Here is a 27621-nt window from a genome sequence, read left to right as displayed (position 1 = left end):
ACTGCAGTGGGGAAAAAAACCAAAAAAACCTTAAAACAGTATTAGAGTAGCTCACCACACCCTGGTCAGGTGCTATGGGCTGAGGCGTCAGGGCCATCTGTCATCTTGAGGGCTGTGCTCATACACACTCAATATTCTTGGCTACAGACACTGCCTAAAACCATGCATATCCTTCTCAACATGATTAATTCTACACATAACCTACAGTGGACATATACAGCTTATAATTCATTTACTATATTTTTCTCTATTTTTGACATTGTAATTTAATTATAACATTTCTCCTTCCAAACGCTCTCATATGCCCCTCTCAACTCTCCTTCAAATTCGTGGCTTCTATTTTCATCAATTGTTATTGCAGCCATATAAGTATTTGTATATACATTTATACTCTTTTTCTTTTTTTCTTTTTGGTTTTTTGAGACAGCTACTTGTATATATATTTTCGGGGCTGACCATTTAGCACTTAACTTATAATACTCTTAAATACAACTGATACTGAAACATAGGAGACATTATCTTTAGGAATCTGATCAATATAATAATTTGGGAACAACAGGCTAGTGAGAAGTTGACCAACACATCAAATGTCACAGAGACAAGGATGACAAACACAACATACCCGCTCATCAAATCCAGAGATCCGCACATGATATTCAGGCAATGGCTTGCCCTTGCCATCATACTGGCCTAAAACAGACACAGAGCCACACTTAGATACCGTCTGTTATAAAACTTCCACGTTTTAGGACATATATGTTGATTTAACAAAATATGTTGATGTAACATGATACTTATTTTTTCTTTAATTCAAAGTTTTAATTTATAAAAATCAGCCATAGCCAGGCATGGTGGTGCACACCTTCAACCCCAGCACTCAGGAGGCAGAGGCAGGCATGGTGGCGCACACCTTTAACCTCAGCACTCAGGAGGCAAAGGCAGGCATGGTGGTGCACACCTTTAACCCCAGCACTCAGGAGGCAGAGGCAGGCATGGTGGTGCACACCTTTAACCCCAGCACTCAGGAGGCAGAGGCAGGCATGGTGGTGCACACCTTTAACCCCAGCACTCAGGAGGCAGAGACAGGATCTCTGTGAGTCCAGGTCAGCCTGGTTTACACAGTGAGACCCTGTGTGAAAACAAAACAGCAACAACAATAAAGAAAGAAAAAGTTACAGCCTTTTTTCCTGAAGCTAATGAGTATAACTACACAGTTGTCAACAGTGAAGAGACAGCTTCTGCCAAGCTTTCTCTTACATTTGCTGAGAAGGGAAAACCAGCCACCAGATTAAAACGCTCCTTTCTTGGGGGTGGAGGGTGGGGGGTGGAGAGGATTCTAGGGTGGGAAACATGGAACAGGAAGAAATTTCTTCTGACAGTTGGCTGCATGTGACATCTCAGTGTCATAAATTGTTTTCCTGTTGCCGCTCTCTCTGAGTGGGACCAGGCGTTGCCTCCCGGGAAGCAACCTCTCTACGCTTGAACTTATTCCTGAAGAAAAGTTATGGGCAAGCAAAGTAGGAATCAATGATTTGGGGTTACTGTAAATACTAAATGGGAATCTGAACACCTGCCATAATAAAAAAAAATAGTAAACTGTACTAAATCATAGTAATTGTAGGTTTTCCTAATGATGAATATGGTTGGGGAAGACACTGGAGAGATGCCGCAGCAGTTATGAGCAACTGCTGTTCTTCCAGAGAACCCGAGTTTGGTTCCCAGCACCTATGCTACTTGTTAACTCCAGCTCCAGGGGATACAACATTCTCTTCTGGTCTGTGGGCACTTGCGCTCACATGAATTTACCCCCACAGATACATAACGAAAAACAAATAAATCAAAAAGATGGGCCGGGGAGATGATCCATTAGGTAAAAGTGCTTCTGGCACAAGCACAAATCTCCAGCTCTCATGCAGAAGCCAGGTACGGTAGCTGTGGTTATCTGTGGTCCTAGCTAGTACTCTTGAAGGCAGACAGGAGAATGCGCAGTGCACACAGGCCAGCCAGCCTGGTGTGTGAAAAAAACAAGGTTCTGTCCCTCAAGCACGGTGGAAAGTAAAGATGAATTACCTTGGGTTGTTTTCTGACCTCTAAATGCATATATGTATGCTACACACAATATATACACCCCTGCATAATCTCTCTCTCTCTCTCTCTCTCTCTCTCTCTCTCTCTCTCTCTCTCTCACACACACACACACACACACACACTCCAGGACCCTAGTGTCATTACTTGGAAAACAAGAGTTCGCTGCCATGTTATTCTCCTTAACTACTGGGTGTTAACTAACCAGGAATCTCCACTTCATTTCCTGGGGACTGCACTTTGAATGCACTCATCCAGGGGGAGTACTCTTTCAGGTTCCCAGGTGGCTTCAGGTTTGTTCTCATCCTTACAAACAGTGCATCAGTGATATCACGGAAGTGCCTGGGCTTCATTGTAGGCAGCTTAGAACCACCATTCCCAAAGCTTTTGTCAAATTCTTTCCCGAAGGCCTGAAAATTAAAAATTTACTATTATGAACACTGCTTCCATTGTATATTAGAAAAAGCTTTAAGTTTATGAATATTCCATGATTTTAAAACATTTTGAGTGTCCCTTTTTTCTGTGTCTTCTCTTCCTTAGGCAGAACAACTCCTAGTTACAAATTCTAATGAGTGCTTCAAAAAAAAAAAACCCAAACAAAACAACAACAAAAACCAAACAGATGCTATGACTTTACACATAAAAAATGGTTAAAAACTCCACCAGAAAACTTCTAGAGCGGATAAGCACTTTCAGCAAACTATCAGGATAGAGAATTAACACACAAAAATCAGTTGCTTTTCTACATACACATGACAAATGGACTGAGAAAGGAATCAGGGAGCTAGAATGTAGCGAGCTGCGTGGAATCACACCTGATGGAGATGTATAATCAACTCCTATGGCTAAAGTCTGACCTATGCTATGATCACGCAATGATTATCAGCTGCCTGCATATGCGTGAACCTATGGGCAGTGCCCACCTGGCAATCCGGGATTGGCAGCCCATGCCTACTTAAGGGCTGGGAGAGGTTTGCCGGGGAGAGAGGAAAAAGAAGGGAGGTCAGAGAGAGAGGAAAAGTGAGAGAATTGTAAAAGGTCCTGAAATAAACTGCAGTGAGAAGAGCTCCGGTGGTCGCGTCATCCTTGCTGGACGAGGTAGAGCCGCGACAGTTGGTGGCCCGTACGGGGACAAGCGTACGGGAACCTCCAAACCTCTCTCCGTGGAGCCCAGAACTTGCTGCAGTCAGGGGGTGCACCAGATAATCCTCAAGGTAAAGATTGGGGATCCGCGTCAAAAGCAGGTTTTCTGCTCTCACGGGTAGAAAAAGGGGGAGCAGGGCAGTAGAGCCACGACTAGAGTGGACGGATAAAAGTGAAATGGTACGAATTTAACATTTGTTTAAATGGGTGCTTCAACATCACACCTGACTTTTCTGGCTCTTAACGAGCTGTTATGGAGCGCTTTGGAGAGGTTTTTGGCTAAATGTGACACAATTGCTCTTTGGTTTGCCGTCTCTGGCAATCTTAATGTGTCATCCTGGGATAAGCCTGATAGAGATCAGAATTTTGCCACTGAACAAGGTATGCTAAGGAAGGGAGGTATAATCGTGTGGTTTGTTACCGAGGCCTCCGGAGTTTGCAGTGGAGTGTGAGCAGCTGCAGCTCTGAGGGTCTGCGAAACTGCAAACACCTGGACCTGCCTCAGAGCGCAGAAGCGCTGATAAGACCGAGGTAAGATCTGTTGGCCTGAACCTCCGCGACTGAAAATGGCAGACTGCAACGTCCCCGCTCAGCAGGAAGTAGCCAGACGGATTGACAACGCCCAAATCCCCTAAAACACGGTTTAAGGGGGGCCCTTTCAGAGCAGAAGCAGGATCAGCTGAGCTGCTAGGGAAGCCAAAGAGGTGCACGAGGGAGAAGGTGTCTTCCATGCACTCAGCTGACAAGAATGAATGTGCCACGGGGGTATGGCAGCTGGGGTATGTTAAGTCTATACCCTAGTCTGTCAGACATTTCTATCCATCTGGGGCTGTGTGTGACCAGCATTCAATATGACTCATGCAACTAATCAGTCTAAAGAATTGTCTAGCTATCTTTTAGGTAATTGGTCTGGTGAATTCAAACAACAACTGGAAAAGCTGCGGGTGACGATGGTGACTGCAAAGTCCACACGCATGGATACCAGCCTGGCAGAAGAACTATCTTCCTGGATCACTCCATGGATCATCTGAAGGAGTGGGCGGGATAGGAGCCCTGGCAGGCTTAATGGTGCTTGTCTCCCTGGTATGCCTGTGGTGCATTTGTCACATAAGGGTTTCACAGCATTGCAATGCAGTTATGATCATTCGGGTCTTCACGGTCATTGAAGCAGGACAGTCTCCCCAAGTTTGGCTAGAGATGTAAGAGCAAGTCTGATTGCATCTGGGTTGGTGTCTAGCTCCCACCTCTGTAAAGAGGCACCGGACAGGTCTAGTGTTCTCTGAGTGGATGACACCTGGACAAACACTAGTACATGTTTCATTTTTAACAGAGATCAGACCTCTACTCTTACCTGTGGCTTTACAAAACAAAAGGGGGAACTGTAGCGAGCTGCATGGAATCACACCTGATGGAGATGTATAATCAACTCCTGAGATGGCTAAGGCCTGACCTATGCTATGATCACGCAATGATTATCAGATGCCTGCATATGCGTGAGCCTATGGGCAGTGCCCACCTGGCAATCCGGGATTGGCAGCCCATGCCTACTTAAGGGCTGGGAGAGGGTTTGCCCGGAGAGAGAGAGAGAGAGAAAGAAGGAGAAGGAGATAGATTGCTGTAAATAAAGTCCTGAAAACTGCAAGAAGAGCTCCGGGTGTTGCGTTTTTCCTTGCTGGTCGAGGGTGGACGCGACACTAGACCCTTTCACAACAGCCCCAATATATACATTTGGGGTGCAGGTAACTTCAAGCAAGTGAAAATCTTGTTGTATAATAAAAACTTTAAGACGTTGAAAGAAATTGAGGAAACCAGAAGATGGAATGCTCTCCAAATCTCATCAACTTAAAAATAGATAATGAAAATGGGGTACATTTATACACAATGGAATATTATTGTTCAACTGTTATGAAACATGAAATTATGAGATTTACAGTTGAATAGAAAAAATCATCCAGAATTAGATAATCCAAACCCCAATTGGCAAATATTGTATGTTTTCTCTTAAATGCAGATGTTAGCTTTGAAGCCTTTGATAGGTGTGCCACCATCCATAACTACAGAGGTTAGGTACCTACCCAGGAAGCGGTGACTCGGGGAGTGGGACTGGTTTCCAAGAAAGGGGAAGCAGAACACATTGTTACAGAGGATAGAGGGTAAACTAGAAGAGATGACTAAATAGGGAGAACAGGAGAGAAGGGCAAAGGAGGAGACATGGGAGAAACAACTAACGCCAAAGGCCCTTTGGAAACACAGGAAAACCAACTACCGTAGAAGCTTCCCAAAAGGTATGCCCATGTGGGAGGAATCTAAATGCAGTCACCAAATAAAAGGACAGTGCCAACTAGATATCTTATTCCACCAACTGAAACTTCCGGTGTCGGGAACGGGCTGCATTTGTGAGGTCACTGGAAACCCCCAAACATCACAGGGTAGCTTTTACTCTCCACAAACTGATGGTGAAGCTCTATTGCTGGAGACAACACTCACTTGGGTCATCTCACACGAGAAGTCATCTGCAGTAAAGCCTAACTAAAAGCTTTACCCTACTGACTAGTGTTGATGGACTGGAAGTACTTTGTACACTAGCAAAGGGGTAAGGTAACCATTAATATCACCTAGCTATAAACCTTGTGACCTCCAACAGTGATCTGCCTGCAAGATATACTGTGTAACAGTGGTACAAATACTATGGGAAGAACCAACTAACTGCTTTTTTATTGGATTTAAGGACCAACCCATAAAATGTAACCCATACACGACACTACCAAAATGGCCAAAAACCTGAGACCAGATAGTTCATGGGCTAGGGGAAAACCCACTATTATTCTGCTAAAGGAACATAGTAATAATATTCCTAATACACAAAGATCCGCACCTCACTCAACCTATAATCAAAGAAGCTTCTTTTCACAGTAGATAGGAACTATCACAGAGACCTTTCAGCTGGACAATAGGTAGAGTACGAGAGACTTTGGAGTACTCAGTCCTAAATGTCTTCAACAAATCTCCCACCCCCAAGCTTGTGGGAGAAGGGGAACGAGTTTCAGAGCCAGAGGTGGTGGATGACTCTAAGGAAAGAGGGCCTCCAGACACAACGGACTAATGCACACATGAACTCACAGACTGTGGTAGCATGCACAAGATTTGCACAGGTTCAAGTCAGAGCTTCATCACTGAGAAGGGGAAATGGAGAGAGGGTCCCATTCCTAGCCAAGAAGCTATCTGTAACTGATACCTGCTTGCAAAGTAAAACTTAGTTTTCTTCAATGGAGTCTCACTGGGTGTATCACCCACACTTTAGAGTATGCCCCACGACCTGCAGGAGGTGGCAACACAAAATGAATTCATTGGTACCTTTTCAGACTTTTTATTGTGGTATTTTTTTTCTTATTTTGATTTTTGTTTTGTGATTTTTTTGTGTGTGTGTTTTTAAAAGAGAGAGAGAAAAATAACAAAGTTCAGTGTGTAGGAAGGTAAGGAGAATCTTGTTAAAATTGAGGGAGGGGGAAATATGATCAAAATAAATTTGCATGTAAAAAATTTAAATTAAGAAAATAAAACAAAAGAGAGTACCCCTCAATTAAGGACTCCTTCACTCTAGAATAACTAGAACAGATCCTCCTCTGTCACACTTGTCTGAAATACTGAAATACAGCTTTTATAAGCAGTGTTGTTAACACAGTCCCTCTGACTCTGGGCACCCAAACTGGTTCCCCAAATACATGCTTCAGAATACTTATAACCTCATGCAGGACAGAAATACTTTCTTGACCCAATACTTAAGTCATCTTAGAATTAAAAGCACTGAACTACATGTAATCTTCAGATACCAGAATCTGAGCATGAAAGGGGAACACAGTAGAACCCCAAAGTTTTGCTTACTGACCCACTGTCACCACTGAATGGAAACATATTCAAGCACTCTATCTTGCAGAAGGCATTGATCTAAATCAAGCTCATTAACAACAGACAACAGTAAAGACCCAATCAAATGTGAATGCTGCTGCTACCCTCAAGGCAACTGCACTTATCCATACCTGTATGAACTTCCTTCTAAATGGCCCCAAGCCGTGAGCCTGAAGGTCACCCAAGGCAGCGTGCATCCTTTTATACAGTTTCACAATATTATTTTTATTCACAGGATTCTTTTCAAGTTCATTTTTCATATCCTCAACCCAGTCCTGTGCCAATAGAGAGAGAGGAAAGAATCAAGAAAGAATAGTTAGACTATCCACAAATGCAATTCACATTCATTTTTTTCATTGTCAAAGGCTGTTTTCTTACCTTAAAGAGCATATCAGGATTGGAGAGCTGGTCTAGGGCATTAATAAAAACTTGAATCTCTCCTCCTTGATCAAGTTTACTTTTTATCCTATAAAAAATGACCAGGTTTAGGCCAAGTGTTGTGGCACACGTCTTTAATCCTAACACTTAGAGGTAGAGGCAGGTGGATCTCTGTGAATTCAAGGCCACCTTGGTCTACACAGAGAGTTCCAGGACAGCCAGGGATACATACAGAGACTGTTTCAGACCATCACCACCACCAGGTTTAGGTAGTAACCAGGGTCTATTTTTATATATTTAAAATATAGATTTAGAACATATACTTTCTTGATGGTTACTATAATTATACATACAAACTCATGTCGTACACACACACACACACACACACGACATGTCCAGGGAAGTAGCGACTTGAGAATTATATATTAGATTGACAGTGGTTCTCAACCTGTGGGTCAAGACCCTCTGGCGGTCGAAAGATACTTTCACAGGGGTTGCATATTAGATGTCTTGCATATCAGATATTTATTTTACGATTCATAATAGTAGGCAAATTACAATTATGAAGTAGCAATGGAAGTAATTTTATGGTTGGGGTCAGCACAAAACTATATTAAGGAACTATATTAAGGGGTTGTAGCATTAGGAAAGTTGGGGATAGATCTGTAGTAAGAATGGATACTGATGAATATAATTTGCTTTAAATCATCTTGAAGTATGACAGGTGCTTCCTCACAAATATTTTTCATGTGTTCACTTTTACTATTCTAGAGACTCTGTTCGCAGATGGTGTAGCTGACGAGGCAAGGTGGTACAAGTGGTATGTGCACAGACTGTGACAACTGATATGTCTTTCTTCTTACTTGGCAATAAAGAAATTCAGCTCATGTCAGAAACAGCTGTCTTATATAATTATTTAGTTGTCTTATTGACTGTATTCATACATAGTGATGGATTTCATAAAGACAATTTATTCAAGTACACCATGGACTTTGACCACCTCTGCTTCCTAGACCCTCTATTTCGCTCCCTCCTGAGTATCCTTCCTTTCCCCAGGCAATTTTGTTTCTGCTTTCATGTCAGATGGACATACATATGAAGGAGAGGCTATCTGTTTGAGTCTGGCTTATTTCTCTTAATATATGATGAGGTCTCACTCTATTCATTTTCATGCGAACAACACAATTTTGTTTTTCTTTGTGGTTGAATAAAATTCTATGTAGTATATACAACACATTGTTTACTCACTCACACTGGCAGACACTTAGGCTGATCCCAACAACTAACTGTTGAAGCTAAAAACAACATTTCTATTTCATTAATCCAACACTCAGGAGGCAGAAGCAGGTAGATCTGTGTGAGTTCAAGACCAGCCTGGTCTACAGAGCGAATTCAATGACAGCCAAGGCTATACAGAGAAACCCTGTCTTGAAAAACCAATAGAAGAAAAAAAAATCAATTTATGCTCTGACTGTTATTATTCACTACTATACTGATTTTGAACTTGGCTTGTTTTTATTTTTCTAAGATCTTATACTTTCTTCTTGGAATCTTTTGTTTTCCATAGGCTCTGGTGTGTTTGCATTTTATTTAATTCTAGGCATATAAAAATGTTTCTCCTGATTTCTTCAATAACTCAGCCATCATTCAATAGTGCATTGTTTAGACTCTATGAGTTGCATATTGTTTACAACTACAAACTACTAAACTAAAAATTATGTTTCTCTTAGATTTATAGTTTGATTCCATTATCACCAGAGATTATTTTAATTTATTCAATATTATAAAGACTCAGTGTCCTAAAATATGGTCTATTTTGGAAAAAGTACCATAGGTTGTTGAGAAGAATGTGCACTCTGTAGCTATTGAGTAGAATATTCTGTTCATTTATGTTATTTAACACTGATGTTTCTGTATTTTGGGAGAGCAGAAAAACCTACATATGGGTGAGATCTGAGATCTGGGTACTGAATCACTCACTGTAATTCTGAAGTCAATGAATGCCTTTGATATCAGTAGAGTTTGTTGTTTGGAATTGGGTTTACTGATGTTTGAGGATGTTCAATGCACAAAGTAACTCTGATGGAACATGTGCCCAGGAAGCAATGCATTTACAAGGTATTCTTGTGTAAGTCACACCAAGGTTCATTATGTCATTGGTCTCAACTTATAAATAACCAAAGCAGCGAAAAAGATGACACTTTAAGCTATCTATTGTGGCCCAATTTAGAAGAGGGATCTCTCTTTGTGTGCGCGCGTGTGCGCATGCACACACACACACACGATGTATATATGTGAGTATTCGAGAATGTGCACTTGTGTGTGCACAAAGCAGGAGTGGGCATCTCACTTCTGCTTTATTTCCTTGAGACAGAGTCTTTCAATAAGCCCAAAGCTCATTGTTTTGCCTAGGCTGCCTGGTCAGTAAGCTCTCAGGATCTGTCTGTCTTTGCAACCCAATGTTGAGGCTACAGGTGCATATAGCCATGGATGCTGGGGTGGAACTCAAGTTCTTGTGTTTGCAGAATAAGCTCTCTTACCCACTTAGCCATCTCCTCAGTTTCTCTGGGTTCCTATTATATTTTTATTTATTTATTTGTAGTATATTGTTTATATACAGCTCAGGCTGCCCTCAAACTTCAGGCTCCTGTCACAACTTCTAGAGTGCCTGTGACTACAGGTATGCATTACCATGTCGACACTCCAATGTATCTTAAAGGACAGCTTCACAGCAGTCTTAGCTGAGGTTTCTACTACTGTGATAAACACCAAAAAGAGAAGCAACTTAGAGATGGGAGGGTTTATCTCAGTATCTCAGTGTATAGCACTCAGGGAGCAGTTCATCACTGGAGTCAAGAACTAAAGCAGAGGCCATGGAGGGGATGCTGCTTACTGGCTTGCTCCTTAAGCTCGGTTTGCTCAGCCTGCTTGCTTGCTTTCTTCTTTCTTTTGAGACGGGGTTTCTCTGTAGCTTTGGGGCCTGTCCCTGGAACTAGCTCTTGTAGACCAGGCTGGCCTTGAACTCACAGAGATCCGCCTGCCTCTGCCTCCTGAGTGCTGGGATTAAAGGCATGCACCACCACTGCCCTGCTCAGCCTGCTTTCTTATACAACCCAGGACCAACTGCTCAGGAGTGACACCATCCACTTGAGCTGGGCCATCTCTTATCAATCATTAACCAAGAAAATGCCCCATGGGGCTAATCAAGTGGGGTCATTTTCTCAATTGAGGCTCTCTCTTCCCAGATGACCCTAGCTTGTGTCAAAGGCAAACCAACTAGGACAAGAACTGATGCAGAAAGCATCTCATTTAGTCTGTATTATGCAAAAGATTATTAACTACAGGCATGCAGGCAAGCACCTAAGACAAACTATTTTCAAAAGTAGAGAAATTCTGTAACAAGTATACGGAGAAAAGATAAACTCAAGAGAAGTCTAAGAATTTCTATGCTTCATGAAAAGCTCAAGTGTATTTGTATGTTTTTGCTTTCACCACACAAAATTTTTTATCCATCTCATGAGCCCAACACCAAAGCATTACCTTTCAACAAATGCCTTATTCTTATGACCAGAAGAAGTCTGTTTAAAGGAGTAGCTTTCACTGCTTATTATAAAAGGGTAGATGATGGCCTGTGGGTAGTTATCAGCAATTTTTTCCACAGTAGGCTGCACTGCAATGGCTTCCTCTTTATCCAGTAAGGCCATCATGTGGCTGATCCAACCAATGAACTGCCAGCAAGGAATGGATGAAATCTAAAATTCAGAAAACTACAGTTTGAAAATGAACAAACACTAACACTATTTACCATAAAGGCTATAAAGGCAAAAGAGGTTTAATATGAAATGTCTTATATGGAAGTCTCTCTTAGCTCTCTTTTGCTAAGGAACCTTTGGATTCTTCCAAGCAATTTTTGTACATGTACATACATATTCTTTGCTTAAAGAATACCTGCTGTAGTGGTTTGATTAAAAATAGTCCCTATAAAGTCATATATTTGAATACTTGGTCGCCAGTCAGTAGAACTGTTGGGGAAGGATTCGGAGGTATGGCCTTGTTGGAGGAGATGGGCTGGGGGTGGGCTTTGAGATTTCAAGACTCCCACCATTTGCAGTGGGCCCAGTCTCCATGATGGTTGTGTCTTAAGATGTGAGCTCTACCTGCTGCTCAGCGTCATGCCATTCCTGCCTGCTGTAGCTAGGCTCCTGACTCTAATCCTCTGAAACTGGATGCCCTCCAAAACCACTGTCTTCTGTAAGTTGTCTTGTACACGATGTCTTATCACAGGAATATAAAAGTAACAAAGACCAATTTATTCTTGTAACAGCTATACATTCCATTTTACTTACTGCATTATCGTGGTTAGGGGATAAGTCCTGACAATATGGTAGACCCTCATGGGGATGAGTCCTGACAATATGGTAGGCCCTCATGGGGATGAGTCCTGACAATATGGTAGGCCCTCATGGGGTAAGAGTCCTGACAATATGGTAGACCCTCATGGGGATGAGTCCTGACAATATGGTAGACCTTCATAAGACTCTTGACAGTATGGCAGGTCCTCATGGGGTAAAGTCATGACAGAGGGCTGGAGAGAAGGTTCAGAGGTTAAGAGCACTGTCCAGAGTTCAAGTCTCAGCAACCACATGGTGACTCACAACCATCCATAATGAGAACTGTTGCCCTCTTCTGGTGTGCAGGCATACATGCAGGTAGAACACTATACATATGAAAGAAAGAAAGAAAGAGAAAGAAAGAGAGCGGGGGGGTGGGGGGGAGGAAGGGAGAGAGGGAGGAAGAAAGAGTCCTGACAACAGGGCAACCCTCAGGGCTTACAGATGAACACTAAGGTTTTGCTATACAGAGCTGGGGAGATGCTCAGTTGTAAACTACAGCAGGGTTCAGTTCCCGGTACCTATGGAGAAATGAGGTGCAGTAGCATGGACCTGTAAACCCGTGCTGGGGAGGAAAAGACAGGAGGAAAGGTCCAGGGACTTGGTGGCTAGCCAGCCTAGTCCAACTGGCAAGCTCCAGGAACAGGGAGAGACTGTCTCAAAAGATAATGTGGAGAGAAATTAAGGAAGACACAGAAAATGGACCTTTAGCCTGGGCACTCATGCACACACACAAAAGATAAGATCTTGCTACATAAAGTAGTAGGTACCAGTTAGCCCTTTCTGAACTCTTATTTTCAAGTCAAAATTTGTGTCTATTTTCTAGTTATAAATCTGTAAAATTACGAAGGAACCATTCAGATGGCCCTATTCTTTTATAGATGGAGTCTGCTTATACAGATTGGGCACACAGGACAGGGGCATGGCCAGCATGTGTATCCCCAAGTGAGCCATGGAACAAAAGTATTGAGGCTACAGGCTGTTACATGTACATACAGGGACCTCTCAATTCCCACTGAGTCTTCTCCCTAGGCTAAGATACCAACAGATGTTACAGACTGCAGCTTCATCTGTGTGGGTTGCAAAATTCCATACAAATCTGTTCAGAAATATTCCTCCTTGATTGATTTGGTCTTTGTTCAGATATAGTTCTCACGACACCCACAAAGGAAAGTAGGTAAATGTGAACACTCACACTTTTAATCCACTAAATACTCAGCATATAGCAGAACTCAGTGTCGGCTGGAAAAGCTGTAATATGGCGCTGTGCAGATACGCAAAGCTTTGCTGTACTAGCAAGAGAAGGGGCTGAGTCCGGATCCTCAGACCCATGTGATCAGATGTGCTGTAGCACTCATCTGGAGTCCTCAGACGCAGGGGGAAACAGGAGGATCACATCAAATCACAAACAGGGCAGAAGGTGAGGAATGATGCCCAAGGTTGTTCTCTGACCCCCACAAGCACAATGTAGCATGTGTATACACACAAAGGTTAAAAAAAAAGGCCAGAACATGTGTATTACACACACTGAGTCTAAATATAAATAAAAGTGTGTCTTTAATTCCTGAAAGCTCTCTTCCACTCTCAAGGGTACCAACCTCCTTTGTCATTATGTCTAAGGTCTCCTCTGGATACTCTTCTATGATCTGAAGTAATCTAGGAAACCTCAGCCTGGCTTCAGAAGAGTCCAACTTTAATGCTCTTAGCAGTTTCTCCACCACAAGTGCTGGATATGCTTCCAATTCTATAGCACCAAAGAGAGCAGAAAGGAAAGCGATGATTAGCATACAAACCATAAATGTGACGAATAATAACTGATTTCCATGTTTGGGATTCTTCTTTTTTTTTTTTTAAGTCTATCACTGTTCCCTCTCCAGTGCTTTTCTTTCAGTTAAGAAAAGTCACTTGTCTGTCAAATCCTTCAGGAAGCAGTTTCTATCCTGGACTGAGAGCACACGCTGGATGACGCTTTTGATTTTATTCCCAGAGCAAGAGGCAAACCAAGTGAGCCAGTAACAAATGGCAAGTAAAATAAGCGAGATGACGTGAAAGGGTTGGCTGCAATGGCGCACAGTGCAGTGCCAGGGTCGGCTGCAGTGGCGCACAGTGCAGTGCCAGGGTCGGCTGCAGTGGCGCACAGTGCAGTGCCAGGGTCGGCTGCAGTGGCGCACAGTGCAGTGCCAGGGTCGGCTGCAGTGGCGCACAGTGCAGTGCCAGGGTCGGCTGCAATGGCGCAGTGCCAGGGTCGGCTGCAATGGCGCAGTGCCAGGGTCGGCTGCAATGGCGCAGTGCCAGGGTCGGCTGCAATGGCTCACAGTGCAGTGCCAGGGTCGGCTGCAATGGCGCAGTGCCAGGGTCGGCTGCAATGGCGCAGTGCCAGGGTCGGCTGCAATGGCGCAGTGCCAGGGTCGGCTGCAATGGCGCACAGTGCAGTGCCAGGGTCGGCTGCAATGGCGCACAGTGCAGTGCCAGGGTCGGCTGCAATGGCGCAGTGCCAGGGTCGGCTGCAATGGCGCAGTGCCAGGGTCGGCTGCAATGGCGCAGTGCCAGGGTCGGCTGCAATGGCTCACAGTGCAGTGCCAGGGTCGGCTGCAATGGCGCAGTGCCAGGGTCGGCTGCAATGGCGCAGTGCCAGGGTCGGCTGCAATGGCGCACAGTGCAGTGCCAGGGTCGGCTGCAATGGCGCACAGTGCAGTGCCAGGGTCGGCTGCAATGGCGCAGTGCCAGGGTCGGCTGCAATGGCTCACAGTGCAGTGCCAGCACTGACAGGCAGAACAGAGCGGCAACTTCACGGCTGGCCTGTGCTACACAGTAAGACATTGTCTCCAAAAGTTAAGTCTAAACCCCAAAATTGCCAATAAATAAGCAGAATTTATTGAATGCAGTTATGTTGCTTGGAGATACTATCATCTCTAAAGATGAAACAAAGCAAAATATCTGCTATTTGGAACACACGCACATGCACGCACGCACAAGCGTGTGTGCAGTCAAAGGCATCTATACACTTTCAAGCTTACATACAGAATACTAACCCTTACTTCTCTTCTGTGATGCACTGGATGCACTCTCTTCTACCTTTCGGAGCTGCTGGTCACAGAAACCGACCAGTGTCATATAAGCATGGGCCTGCTCAGCTGCAGCCTCATGGCCCCAGCAGGAAAGCTGGTTCTCCTCTTCAGCTGACTGCACGGCCTTGGAGAAGTGATGGAATGCTCTCTGGTACAGACCTGAGATTACCTGGAATTCGGAAGATGCATTATTAGATCAACAGCTTTGAAATAACACTGAGACGTTAGGTGTGGTGTGCGCAGTCCCAAATGAAGCAAAAAGGTCCCTGGAGCCCAAGAGTTTGATGTCACCTAGTCAATAGTGAGACCCCTTTTTAATAAAATAAACAAAATATACTTAAAGTTAGGTTAATTGTGGGATGTGTTTATGTGTATGTGTGTGCTGCGTGTGCATGCACATATACCTCAGAGGCAAGGCATTAAATAATCCCAGCAAAATCTGGAGCATACAAGAACCAGATAAACTCCAGAGAACATGCCAGTCCGTCAATGAGCCATACAGAACTGGGTCAGTCTAAGGGACTGTGAACCACACTGGGATTCAAAACTTTGAGGAAAGTTGGGGCTGTATGTTCAGGTCCTGCAAAGATATCAGTGACACTGAGAAAGGAGAAGACAGGACCACTTGACTATACTGAGACATGACAGAAGATGAAGAAGAGGCTGACTATAAAAATACAAAATTATCTGGAAGTCAAAAGAAACAACCACCCCACCACTGCCCACAAACTAAGCAAAGCAGCACTAACTACAAAAGCAGAAAAGGCTGTTTTACCCTAAAAGCTTGTAGAGAAACCATCTCAATGGAAATTAATGAAGAAATTTTATATACAAACCCATGGAAGAGCTACTCACCACTCCAACAAAACCTTGCTTTAAAGACTTGTATTACCAAGTTGGGCATGTAATCCCAGTATTCAGGATGTAAAGATAAATGGATTGCTCTAAGTTGCAAGCCAACCTAGTCTACATAATCAGTTCCAGTACAGCCAGGCTTATACAGCAGGAGAAAAAAAAACCAATAACAAAAGCTGGGCAGTGGTGGCACATGCCTTTAATCCTAGCACTTGGGAGGCAGAGGAAGGCGGATCGCTGAGTTTGAGGACAGCTTGGTCTACAGAGTGAGTTCTAGGACTGGTTCAATAGCTGAGAAATCCTGTCTCAAAAAAACTAAAAAACAAAGCCAAAAACCAAAAACTCAATATATCCCCTGTACTACTAGGGGGCTGGGATGAAACTCAGTTGGCAGAGTGCTTGCTTAGTTTTCATGAAGTCATGGGTTCAGTCCACAGTACCATATCAACTGGGTGTGATTTCACACACCTATAGTCCTAGCACGTGGCAAATAGAGGAAATTCAAATCCATTCTTGGCTACAAAGCAAGTTTAAGGCATGCCTGGGATACATCTGACACTGGCTCAAGAAAAAACAAAATCAAAAATGGAAGATATAATTCAAATACCAAACAATAGGATTATGTCAAATAACATGGATAATGTGAGAAACTTGAAATGACAGGTGTTAATCATTTCATGTTATTTCATCATTTTATTTTAACTGTGTTTTTAAGACCAGGTCTAGCTCTGTAGCTCAGGCTGTGCATGGTGCTGTCTCCCCAATGCTAGGCTTGCAACTGTGAGCCACTACACCTGGCTTTGTCCGTAAGAGAACACTCTCTCACTGCTGATTTACTTTGTCCTGAGGGTAGCACAAAAAAGTCACACAGCACAAGAAGGACCGCCCTCCTCCACTTTTCTTACCTTCTCTGTGCTTTCTCCATTAGACCCAGAAAGTGCCAAGACTGATTTGGCCTTGCTTTCCTCCAGGTCCAACAGGCAGGCTGGCTCCCTGTTGATAGCATCAGCCATGATCTTGAAAGTTGTCCCCAAGAGAATGTTATGGTCACAAGAGACCCGACTATTTTTGTTTAAGTAGTTTGACATACTAGTCTCATCTTTTGGATTAAAAAAAGAAAGAAAAAGAAAAGAGAAAAAGTGATTTTTTTTTTAAAAGAAGAAATTCAAAGTAAGTTTTTTTTTTCCTATTAAGATATTAACTGAAACAAGGCACAAGAGCCTGGCTTCATTTTCTGATGAAATACATTTTTTCTTTTTTTTAACTTTCTTTTTATTTATTTTAGGTGTCTTTTACATCATGTATCTGGATCCATTCATTTCTCCATCCCTATGCATCTGCCCTCTGCCCCTGCGGCCCTATCCAAAATAAAAATTTAAGCGAAAAAAGGGGGAAAAGATTTAAAATCTCATCATGAAAGCTGCAGTGTGACACAGAAGGACACACAGTAAATCCCTTTATCCATATATCTTTTCTTGCAAGTGTTCATTGCAGAGTCACCGGTCTGGTTGGAGGCCTCTGGTCTCTGCTACACTATCGATGCTGGGCCCTCACTGGGACTCTTCTCGGATACCCTGTCGTTTCCTGTGGCTTTGGGTTTGGGGGTCAGGTTTCTTAAGTGCTCTAGCAGATCACAGATGGGGTGGATGTTGGGAAGGGCCAAGTCATAACCCTGGGTCTGGGCCTGGGCAGCTGCAGGGTTGGTCAGCCTGCCAGCTCTCCCCTGGCTAGTTCATCTCCCAGCAACGAGCGAGGGTGAGGCCAGTTCTCCTGCCTTCATGCCCTCACGGTTGGCTCTCTCACACCTACACCATGGGAGCCAGCTCTATTATGTCGTCCACTGGAGATATAGGGGCCACTGCAGCTGGTGAGGGGCAGGGACAGCCTCCTGCTCTTCTGACCCCAGGGCAGTTCCTCCACCTGTCTCAGACATCGATAGGTGGGTGATGGTGGGACATCTCTCCTCTGCCCATGCCCATGTGAAAAAATTTCTTAAACTTGCTAATATAAAAAGTTTTCTGTTAAAAGGAAACACTGAAATCCACAGAATTATGGTTTAAAAGTAGGAATAACCTTTTTATTCTAGGATTAGCCATATTTTATCAAATTCCTAGTTTTGTTTGCTGCAAAGAACAGAAGATAACTCTTATTAATATGTTTATATACATTAATATCCCAGGACATATTTTTAGACCGACAGTATGGTATACAGTTTATGAAACAAAAGCATAGTGCTGGGCAAGGAACTCAGGGCTGCGCACCCAGCAGTGTGCCTACGGGGAAGTAAACCTAGAGCCTCAAACATGCTGACAACTATACTCATAGTCAGATATCAACACAGTGATTCAAGAAACCCTAGGATCATAATTTAACTCATTTCTCCCTCTTTTTGTTTTTGTTTTGAGACAGTCTTCCTATATAATAGTGGCTGGTCTTAAAGTTGTGGCAATTACTCTGCCTTGGCCTCCTCTGTGCTGGAATTACAGGTGTGTACTACCACGTGTGTGCAAGGAATGTTTTCTGTCCCTAGGATATGTGGAGAAAATAGTCCTTCTCTTGGTATTTTCAGAGTCTGCAGCCGTGTGTTTCCTTGCGCAGAGTCCCACTGCATACCCCGAGGAGAACGGCAGGAGCGTCAGATCCAACACATGCCCAAGGATGCTTTTCTCCTCTCAAAACCAAGGAAGTTAAGTATTGAAGGGAAAACATTTTAATTTCCGTTCTAAAGGTAAACATTCCTTTTTAAATCAAAACTCCATTTTAAAGGTAAACATAACTCTGAATGTTGTACTGATTAGTGCATGGATCTGCTCTCCTCCTAAGGCCATGACATCACGCTGCGGCCCTCTTTACTATGCTCTAGAATATTCACAAGGCAGATTAAAACCCTCCGATGAAGCAGCACAGAGCAGCTTTGGAAGACCACATAACAAAGCAGTCTCACATCTATGCAGCCAGTGGCAGCCTAATTACCCAACAGTGTGATGGTTTTGAGCACGGTGAGAACTTGTTCCTGGGAGCTCTGGGTGCGGCTCCGGCCGTGGCTCATGCGGCAGTAACTGTGTGTCCACTGCACTCGCCAAGTCTCTCTTGTTTTTGAATCTTTATGCAGCTCTTTCAGGAGTTTCATGGCAAGTGAGAAATTATTCTACATGAATAGAACAAAAGGAAAGAAAAGGTTTTGGGATTCTCATTATTCAGTCAAAGGGGCTCAAGCTTTTGCTCTGGTAGCTCTGTGGAAGAGATATGGCCTGTGTCTGAGAAAATTAGTCTCTTTAGATCTTTGCTGCCATCTCTTTCCCTTTCTGTTCCAGGAGAGGTATCTATCAGGTGTGAAAAGGTAAATACTGTCTACATCTGACCAGTACAGAAAATTACTTTAAAACCTTTTCAGCTGGCCTGTTCCCCTTTCTACACGACACAATATGACCAGAGAAGTCTCATGTACACACACACACACACACACACACACACACACACACACACACACACAATTCTGTGTGTATGCGGGTGCATATGTGCACAGAGGTTTCAGGTCAACCTTGTGGATCATTTTTCAGGTGTCGTTCACCTTGTTTTTTGTACAGTCTCTTACTGGCCTGGAGCTTACAGAGTAGGCCAGGCTGGCTGGCCAGTGAACCCCAGAGATTCGCTCATCTCTGCCTCCCAGCACTGAGATTTAGTACATATCTCTTTACATGGGCTCTGGGACATTAACCCTATGCTTACACAGCAAGTACTTTCTGAGTAATGTGTACATTTACATCTAAAGAATGTTTCGGCATTTCTTTTGAGCATACTTAGAAATATTTACAGTATTTACAGCAAACATCTAAATTCCAACCGTTTTTACCAGCCTAAAGAGAAACCCTTAGTTCCATGGTAGACATGCTCAGTCTCTCTAGCTAGGGCAGCCAGGACACATTTTCTACCTAAGTCCTGTCCTAGATATTTCAAAACAATGCTATTAGAAAATAATGCATGATAGCCGGGCGGTGGTGGCGCACGCCTTTAATCCCAGCACTTGGGAGGCAGAGGCAGGCAGATCTCTGTGAGTTCGAGACCAGCCTGGTCTACAAGAGCTAGTTCCAGGACAGGCTCCAAAACCACAGAGAAACCCTGTCTCGAAAAACAAAACAAAAAAAAAAAAAAGAAAAGAAAAAAAGAAAATAATGCATGGTTTTGTAGGCCTCTTTATTCACTACATTTCCAGACTCATCCGTGTTGTCGTGTGTCAGCACTTCCATTCTTTACGGCCAATTAATGATCTACAGTTCAGACACAGTATTCTCTTACGCGGGCATCTACTGATGAGGTTTTGCATTGTTCCTATCTTTCCAGATACTTGAACACTGTGAAAAACCGTTTACACATTTTTGTGTGGACTTTTATATCTCCCTTCTCTTGGGTATGTCTAGGAATGGAATTTGTAGAGCATATGACAGTTCTGAAATATTCCCACCAACAATGTACATTTTTCTGTATTCCCCACCCACGCTCCCAGCATTGATTCTTCTGTGACAGTCGCCACACTGGTGTGGAGTGGTGCCTCATTGCTCTGGTGACTAATGACATTGAGAAGTTTTCTAAATGTGTTTATTGTCCATTTACGTATCTTCTTTGAAGAAATGCCTCAACTATCTAAAGAAGTATTTTAGTTTTAGTCATGTGTCTTTCTATATGCATGTGCATGTCCCCATGGAGCCTAGAAAAGAACACTGGATACCCTGGAGATAGAGTCATAGGAAGTACTGAGCTGCATGGTGTGGGCATTGGGAAATGCTGGAAAAGAATCCCAGCACTGAATATGCTGAGCCATCTCTCCAGTTCAATTCCTTTTTCCTTTGTGCTGTTGAAGTAGTGTCTCATATAGTCCAGGCCGGCCTCAAATTCTTTATTTTCCTGGATTCATCTCACGAGTGCTGGGAGGAGAAATGTCTACCAAATCCTATGCCCATTTTAAAACTGGGGGAGACCATTACAGAAAACTACAACCAATCAAAATGCAGAGTTGTAAAGTCAAATCCAATGGCTACATCTACAATAAAATACCTGTACCTAAGGTTCAGAGGATCATTGTGAAAGAGGGGGCAGAAAGAAGAACCAGAAAAACAGTTTGCTGTGAGATCATATCTCCTAGGAATGTGGACGCTACATCTATAAAGTATCTCAACATGAATGCCTAGACATGATCTGAACAAGAACAGATATAGTAAGATGGACTGGGAAAGCCCAGGAGGCTTCAACCCTATTCAAAGAACTACAGGTAACTAAGGAATGCTGAGGGCATGAGAAACTGTCTACTGCAGGGAAGAACATACCAGTAACACCAAATGGTCAGCCCTGACAACATATATAGAAGTATCATACGGACTGAACAAGGTGTACTTATGCATTTAGGAATAGACACAAACACAGACACACACACACACAAAAAAACGCATCCATGTACGTATGTAACAATTAATTTAAAAAACCATGAATTTGAAAAAGAACCAAATGGGGTATATAGGAGAGTTTGGAAGAAGGAAAGAAAAGAGAAAAATAATGTAATTACATTATAATCCCCAAAAGGAATAATTTAAAGAAAAGGATCTGGGTGTTTTTTTGTTTTTTGTCAGTACCCCTGTTGACTGGTAGATCAGGGTAGTCCAAGTGACTGACAAAACAATATAGACTATTGATATGTTTAGCTGACACCTAAGAGCCACAGTGATCAGCATGACAAGGTATCTGTAAAGGTGCAGTAAGCGGTATCACATGGTGGTGTCAGTCAACAACTGTTTAATAGGACTTAAGGCCCTCTCAGTAGGAAGGAAAACATGCCTAGTCCTGGAAACCTCCAGAACTTCCCATGGCTAATGAGGTCATCTATCTCAGAAGAGAATCTACTGCCAGTCTGCTGGACTAGCATAATTACTTACCACATTCAAAACCTTACTTTTATACACACAAATTTGTATAGTTAACCCTCGTCAAGGAAGCTTCACTTTACAGAAAATGGAGACCATCACAGAAATCCACAATTGGACATAATTCAACGGAAGGTGGGGAGCCCAGCACCAATGGATATAAATATCATAAATACTACACGGTTCAGGGCATTTCCGAAAGAAGCGACATACAGATTCTAGAGCCAGACTACCAAGAAGTCTGCTGTGAAACAGTCTCTTCTAGAAATCACTGCATAAACATGACTGGAACAATGGAGTATCAACAGACTTACTAACATGGAAGGAGGCTAATTTCATGAGGTCCTCCCCTAGACAAAGAACTGTAGGCAACTAATGTTTTTGGAGAAGAGTACCTGGAAGCGGCTGGAGGGATAGAAGGGAAGAGAGGAAATAACATATTTCTATTTTAACTGAAATAGTCTCCCTCTCAACCCTGTTCAGTTATAAACTACTCTACCTCTGTTATTCAGACAGGGTCTCATGTAATCCCTACTGGTTTGGAAGTCACTACATAGTTGAAGATAACACCGAACTTTTGATCCTGCCTCCATCAGAGTATTGGGATCACACCATGCAAACTTTATGCAGTTCTGGAAATTCATACATGTCAGAACCTAGGATTTCAAGGATGACACCATTCCAGGCTACTGTGGAACTCTTTGATTCTACGACACATGCTATTTGAATTCCATGCTCAGTTTGAGGCAGACAGCTTTCTGTATTGATCTGCTGGACCCTCCTTCCTCAGCCTCCACGGACGGGAGGAGGGTCAGCCACAATCCCTGTCTAAGAAACATTCTTAATATATGGAGAATACTGTTCTGTTCCCTTATGAGATATAGTTTGTAAATATCCTGTTACGTGTATTATCTCTCTACTTTGTTAAGCATATATTTTGAGGAACAAAGTTTTAAATTTTGACGAAGCAATATTTATCTCTTTATTTAGTTGAATATCTTTGTCTACACCTTTCCACTGTAATTAGCATTTATGATTTCCAAACACTTCTGGGTAAAAGTTCCAGCCTCTGTGCACACCCAGGTGGTCATGCTTTACCCTAAACTCTAGCCTCTCTGTTCAGAGCAGACTCTGTAATTCAAATGTCCCTTCTGCAAGTATCCCCTACTTGTGTGCTCCTTGCACTGGGAGGCACTCTTCTTCACTTGCCTGTTTGTTAGAATGGAGCTAGGGGACAGTGGTTGTCTTTCCCTTCACAATTCCAGGGACAGTTACCCTAGTTTATTCCGGAGCCCTTGTCATCAAGTTCTTAAATTCAAGCCATCCTGTTCCACCACTTGCTCACCGTTCCCCACTACATCTCTGCATGCTTGCTTTTGCTCTTTCCATGTCAAACAGCCATTCTCACAATGCACTCAGCTCATCAGCCTTTATGCTGCACTGGCTGGGAAACCAGTCCCGGGCTAACTTATGCACGTACCTGCTCTCTTCCTGCACTGGGGTTCAGAGCCATGGGATTCTTTGGAGACAACTCAGCAGGCTGTATGACCGTGGTTTCCATCAGGACTCTAAGCCCTCTCCAGTGTCCTCCACATGTGTTCTCTCATGGCTTCCTGACTTTCCTTAGTTCCTTCTGGAGTGCCCCTGCCCACCCTCAGTGGATACATGCATGCTCTGAAGCTGCACTGTGAACTTCCACAAGGGAGCTCACTTCAGCAGTCCCTCTCCTGACCATTCATTCCTCATTGTGCTCTTGCAGGCTGCCCCTCACAAACTGCTCTGCATTCTCACCCACCTGTCTTCGGGACAAGACTCAGACGTACCTTCCCATAAGATACCCAGGCAATAGTGTCCTGCCCAAGGACCTGTTTTTCTTGTCTTCCCTCCACCAGCATCCCTGACAGCATAGCACAACAGACTGCTAATCCTATACCCTTCTCCAAAGGTTTGTCCTCATTACAACCGCATGCTATCGTGAAAGCTGGTTTGGGGGCTTCTTATGAGGTTTGTACTACTCACAGATTAGTAGAACCAAAAATCCAACCTTTTTCCATGCAGGAAATCAAGAGTGTGGTTATTCCTGGACCATACATGTTATCTTTCTGTCCTGTTTCCTGGCACTAGGGACATCATTCCTCAAAGGACAAGAGACCATCTTTCCCCTTACAAGTGAGGCACAGGAACTCACCTTTTGCCCAGTACAACTCTTATCCCATCGAAATTCTCAAATTCAAATAAATCCTGGTGTGACTGCTGCCTGCAGTTCCAAAGTGAACACAATCTCTACAAAGTTTTCTCTGTTCCCATAAGAATGAATGCCCCTCTGGTATCATGGTACTTTAGTTCTTTTTTGTTTTGTTTTGTTTCCGAGACAGGGTTCCTCTGTGTAGCCCTCTGTAGACCAGGATGGACTCAAACTTAAGGGATCTGCCTGCTTCTGCGTTAGCGTGCTGGGATTAAAGGTGCTTGCCACCATCATCCAGCATGTCCTTCAGTTCTTATTACTAATACCATAACCGTTCATCTGCTAGCTCCACAAAACACTTTCCAGTACACAGTGAAGAATCAAAACTCAAATTGTACATTCTGAGCTTCTAAGGTGCTTCCAAGACAATAGGTAAATAAAGCAACGAAGGTTTCCTGCAATCCTTAGATCTGCATTAGTTTTCTCTCTATCCTTAATGTTCCTGGCATTGCTGGCTAGCATTTCCATGCAAATATACTGTCTATAAATGCTAAAGCAAAGCTGGTGTCACACAGAGTTCCAGGAAACTTCATATTCCTCACAAGATCTCTCAGTCACGCACACACTCCCTGCTTCCTCTTTCCTGTCAAGCTGAGCAGCAGTAGGAAGAGTCTACTATGGTCCCTTCAGGACAAGGCCTCTGGCCTTCCCCAGAGCAGTGTAGTCACGGGTTTGGATGTGCCTCCCTGCAGCAGCCGGCCACGTGAAGCCCTGGAAGACTGCAATGAAGCCGCTTTTTGTTGTTGTTTTGTTTGTTTTTTTCTTTTTTGAAAGGTGTTTGGTTTTTGTCCCCTGTAGAGGATGGTCAAAGAGAAACTGCTTTCAGTCCAAGAAGATTTGTTGTGGAAGGAGTACAGTGTCATTTCTAACTACCAGGGCAAGCCTGGGACTGCCAGGATTACTATGTGCATGCAACACAAAAGCAGTGTGCGGGAGAGAGCTGGCGGAGAGAAGCAGACCACTGCAGAAAGTCCTGAGATATGTCTAATGCCAGTCTTTCAGATGGCTTCTTAATTACTGAAACTGATAAATTTCTTTTATCCTTTGAAGCTGCTCCTAAGAAACCCCAAAGCAAAGATTATATAAATGAGCATTTAAACTGAGAAAACAAAATGGCTGATTATCTCTACTAGACTAAGGGCTATAAAGAAGGTTTATAATAGCAATCAAGAAATGGTCATCAAAATAACAAGCTTAATATATTAAAATGTAATTCATATTTTAACAGATATGTAATTTTCAAGCAAGACAGACTTAAGATCTTATTATTAAACGCAAGACGTCTGGGAACTAAGTCTAAAAAAATTATAAGCATCAAGGACTCATTTTTCTAAATGATATAAATCTGGCACTAATTAATTGCTTTTTAAGTAATAGAAAATATTTTCAAATAATAAATAGTTTGTGATAAACTCTTGAGCTTTGTGAGTAGTGTTTCTTCAAACTTTGTTCTCCAAGTGTTGCATATGAAACTCAGGGCCTTGCTAGGTAAGAGTTCTACCACTGAGCTACATCCTATTTTTCAAAAGTATTTCCTTATAAAGGGAATAAGGTGATCAAGTGATTATTCTGAAGGTTCACATTTTAAAGGAAACTTAAGGAAAGAGCTCAGGAAGCTCCCAAGGAGTCACCAAGGGCACAGCAGGGAACGCACCTGCTTCCACGCACTGTCCACCATCTTCATTCTCATGGTGAACCTGCAGCTCCGCAGCATGGAGCGCGCATCTTCCTGCAGCTCATCGACTTCTCTCCTGTCAACGGAATCTTCATCCTCATCCACGCTCATACTGAGGTCACCCGAAGAAGCAGTCAGTCTCTCCTCTATTTTACTGAGAAAGAAGCAGCTGCATAAAACAAGAAGAAGTGAGCCTCAACGTCAGACAGTCGTGAAAGCCACCCCGATGCCTGAGAAGCGACTGCACAGCACCACAGCACAGAACTGGACAGGTATGAAGGGTTCATCTGTAATAGAGTGTAAATACACTGAAGGGATTAGATTTCTCCCCATTTAATAAATATACTCTTGAAAGATTCCCGAACGTATTTTAATAGACTTCTAGATTTTATTCAGTGCTTCCATTTCCATAAAATAAGGCATTTAAATTGCTTTGTCACCACAAGACTGAAAATTTTAAAAATAGATCTGCCCCTGCCTGGAAAAAAAAACTAAAAAATTTAAAAATAGACCTGTCTCAAGTTTGACTTCCCTGCACATGCAGCCAGTATCTTTTTATTATTCTCCATCTTCAGGAATTCTTTTTAACACTCAACTAGAAATAATCATTTTTAGAACTGGGAAATTTTTAAATTTGGTTTTAAGACAGGGATTTAATTTGCAGCCCTGGCTAGTCTTGAACTTAATATGTAGACTAGGCTGGAATCATTCTGCCTCCTAAATGTTGGGATTATAGGTGTAAGCTACCATGCATATAAATTTCATTCAAATACATACAAATTAAAAATCATACATATATACACATTACATTTATAATTTACATATGATTTTGTTCAAGTGATCTATTTTAGTATCAGTAGCACTGGCAAAGAGCTGTAATATACAAAGTTTATCTCTAATCAATCAAAGAACTTCCAGTTTTTTTCATATAGGTCTAACTTTCTTTCCTTCTCTTCTTCTCTTTCTCTGATTTGTCTATTCTCTTCCTCCTTTGTTTTTGAGGGAGTTGGGGCTATATTATTCAGACTGGTTGCAAACTTATAGGCTCAAGTAATCTTTCCACTTCAGCAGCTTAAATAAAAGACTACAAGTATGTACCAGTGCACCAACTTTTTCTCATTTTCCTAGAAATATTATGGTCAGACAAACTAGCATCCTTCCTTTTCTGGAAACCCCCAAGACACCAGTCATTCCATCCATGGATTGCTTTTATTCTTACCGCACTACTTAGTGCTCCTGGTCCCAAGCCAGCTCATCCTGCCCCTCTTCCCAAAAGCTACTACTGTTTTTAATCTTTCATTGCTTTAAATCAGACTGCAGACAAGCAACAACTATTACAAAATGGGCACTTGATCATAGATGGGACAGGGATACATGTACATGTGAGATGGGCTCTCCTTGGTGGGAACTAATTCACTTCAGGCAGAGGAGGGCCAGAAGTGGAGAGGGAGTTCTATCACACTGGAGAGGACAGGGCCTGAAAGAGAGCTGCCTTTCCCAGCAGTAACAGTTTTGACTCGGAGATGGCACTATGAGACCCTTGCAGTCTACTTCTGTGTTCCCTAGAAACTATGCAAGATAAAATTCCCAAGGATGGTGTGGTGGTTTGAATAGGGATGCCCGCCCCCCCATAGACTGATGTGTTTGAATGCTTGGCCCACAGGGAGTGGCACTATTATGAGGTGTGTGTCACTGTGGGTGCGAGCTTTGAGGTTTAAAAGCTCAAGTCAGTTCACTGCCCGAGGATCAAGGTGTAGAGCTCTTAGCTCCTTCTCCAGGACCATGCCTGCCAACATGCTGCCATGTTTCCCCACCATGATAATAATAAAAAGTAAAATAAAAAAAAAAAAGATAAAAAAAAAAGAATAGTGAGGGTGAAGTCCCTGAGTACTACTTGCTATGGATAGTTCACAAGTAATCGACAACTTCTGATTCCATGGCCCCTTTCCTGAGTATAGGGTAA

At 43.0% G+C, this 27621-nt stretch overlaps 1 protein-coding gene across 3 annotated transcripts in view; it reads right to left on the bottom strand.

The window, feature by feature from the left end:
* Nucleotides 1-27621, bottom strand: part of Prkdc (protein kinase, DNA-activated, catalytic subunit) — a 170654-nt gene that overhangs the window by 8824 nt on the left and 134209 nt on the right. For 2 of the 3 annotated variants that reach the window (XM_075970668.1, XM_075970658.1), the window contains exons 69-78: nucleotides 25638-25827; nucleotides 18800-18974; nucleotides 16732-16925; nucleotides 14936-15140; nucleotides 13502-13647; nucleotides 11053-11264; nucleotides 7513-7600; nucleotides 7266-7409; nucleotides 2291-2495; nucleotides 623-690 (exon numbers count right to left, since the gene is read on the bottom strand). In XM_075970668.1, coding sequence (XP_075826783.1) covers nucleotides 623-690; nucleotides 2291-2495; nucleotides 7266-7409; nucleotides 7513-7600; nucleotides 11053-11264; nucleotides 13502-13647; nucleotides 14936-15140; nucleotides 16732-16925; nucleotides 18800-18974; nucleotides 25638-25827 — 1627 coding nt within the window. The remainder of the gene's footprint in view (nucleotides 1-622; nucleotides 691-2290; nucleotides 2496-7265; nucleotides 7410-7512; nucleotides 7601-11052; nucleotides 11265-13501; nucleotides 13648-14935; nucleotides 15141-16731; nucleotides 16926-18799; nucleotides 18975-25637; nucleotides 25828-27621) is intronic. The other variant, XM_075970648.1, reaches the window with a different exon arrangement.

This window comes from Microtus pennsylvanicus, chromosome 1, assembly GCF_037038515.1.
Source record: "Microtus pennsylvanicus isolate mMicPen1 chromosome 1, mMicPen1.hap1, whole genome shotgun sequence".
NCBI classification, from domain to species: domain Eukaryota; kingdom Metazoa; phylum Chordata; class Mammalia; order Rodentia; family Cricetidae; genus Microtus; species Microtus pennsylvanicus.
This window is presented reverse-complemented; position numbering and strand designations above follow the sequence as displayed.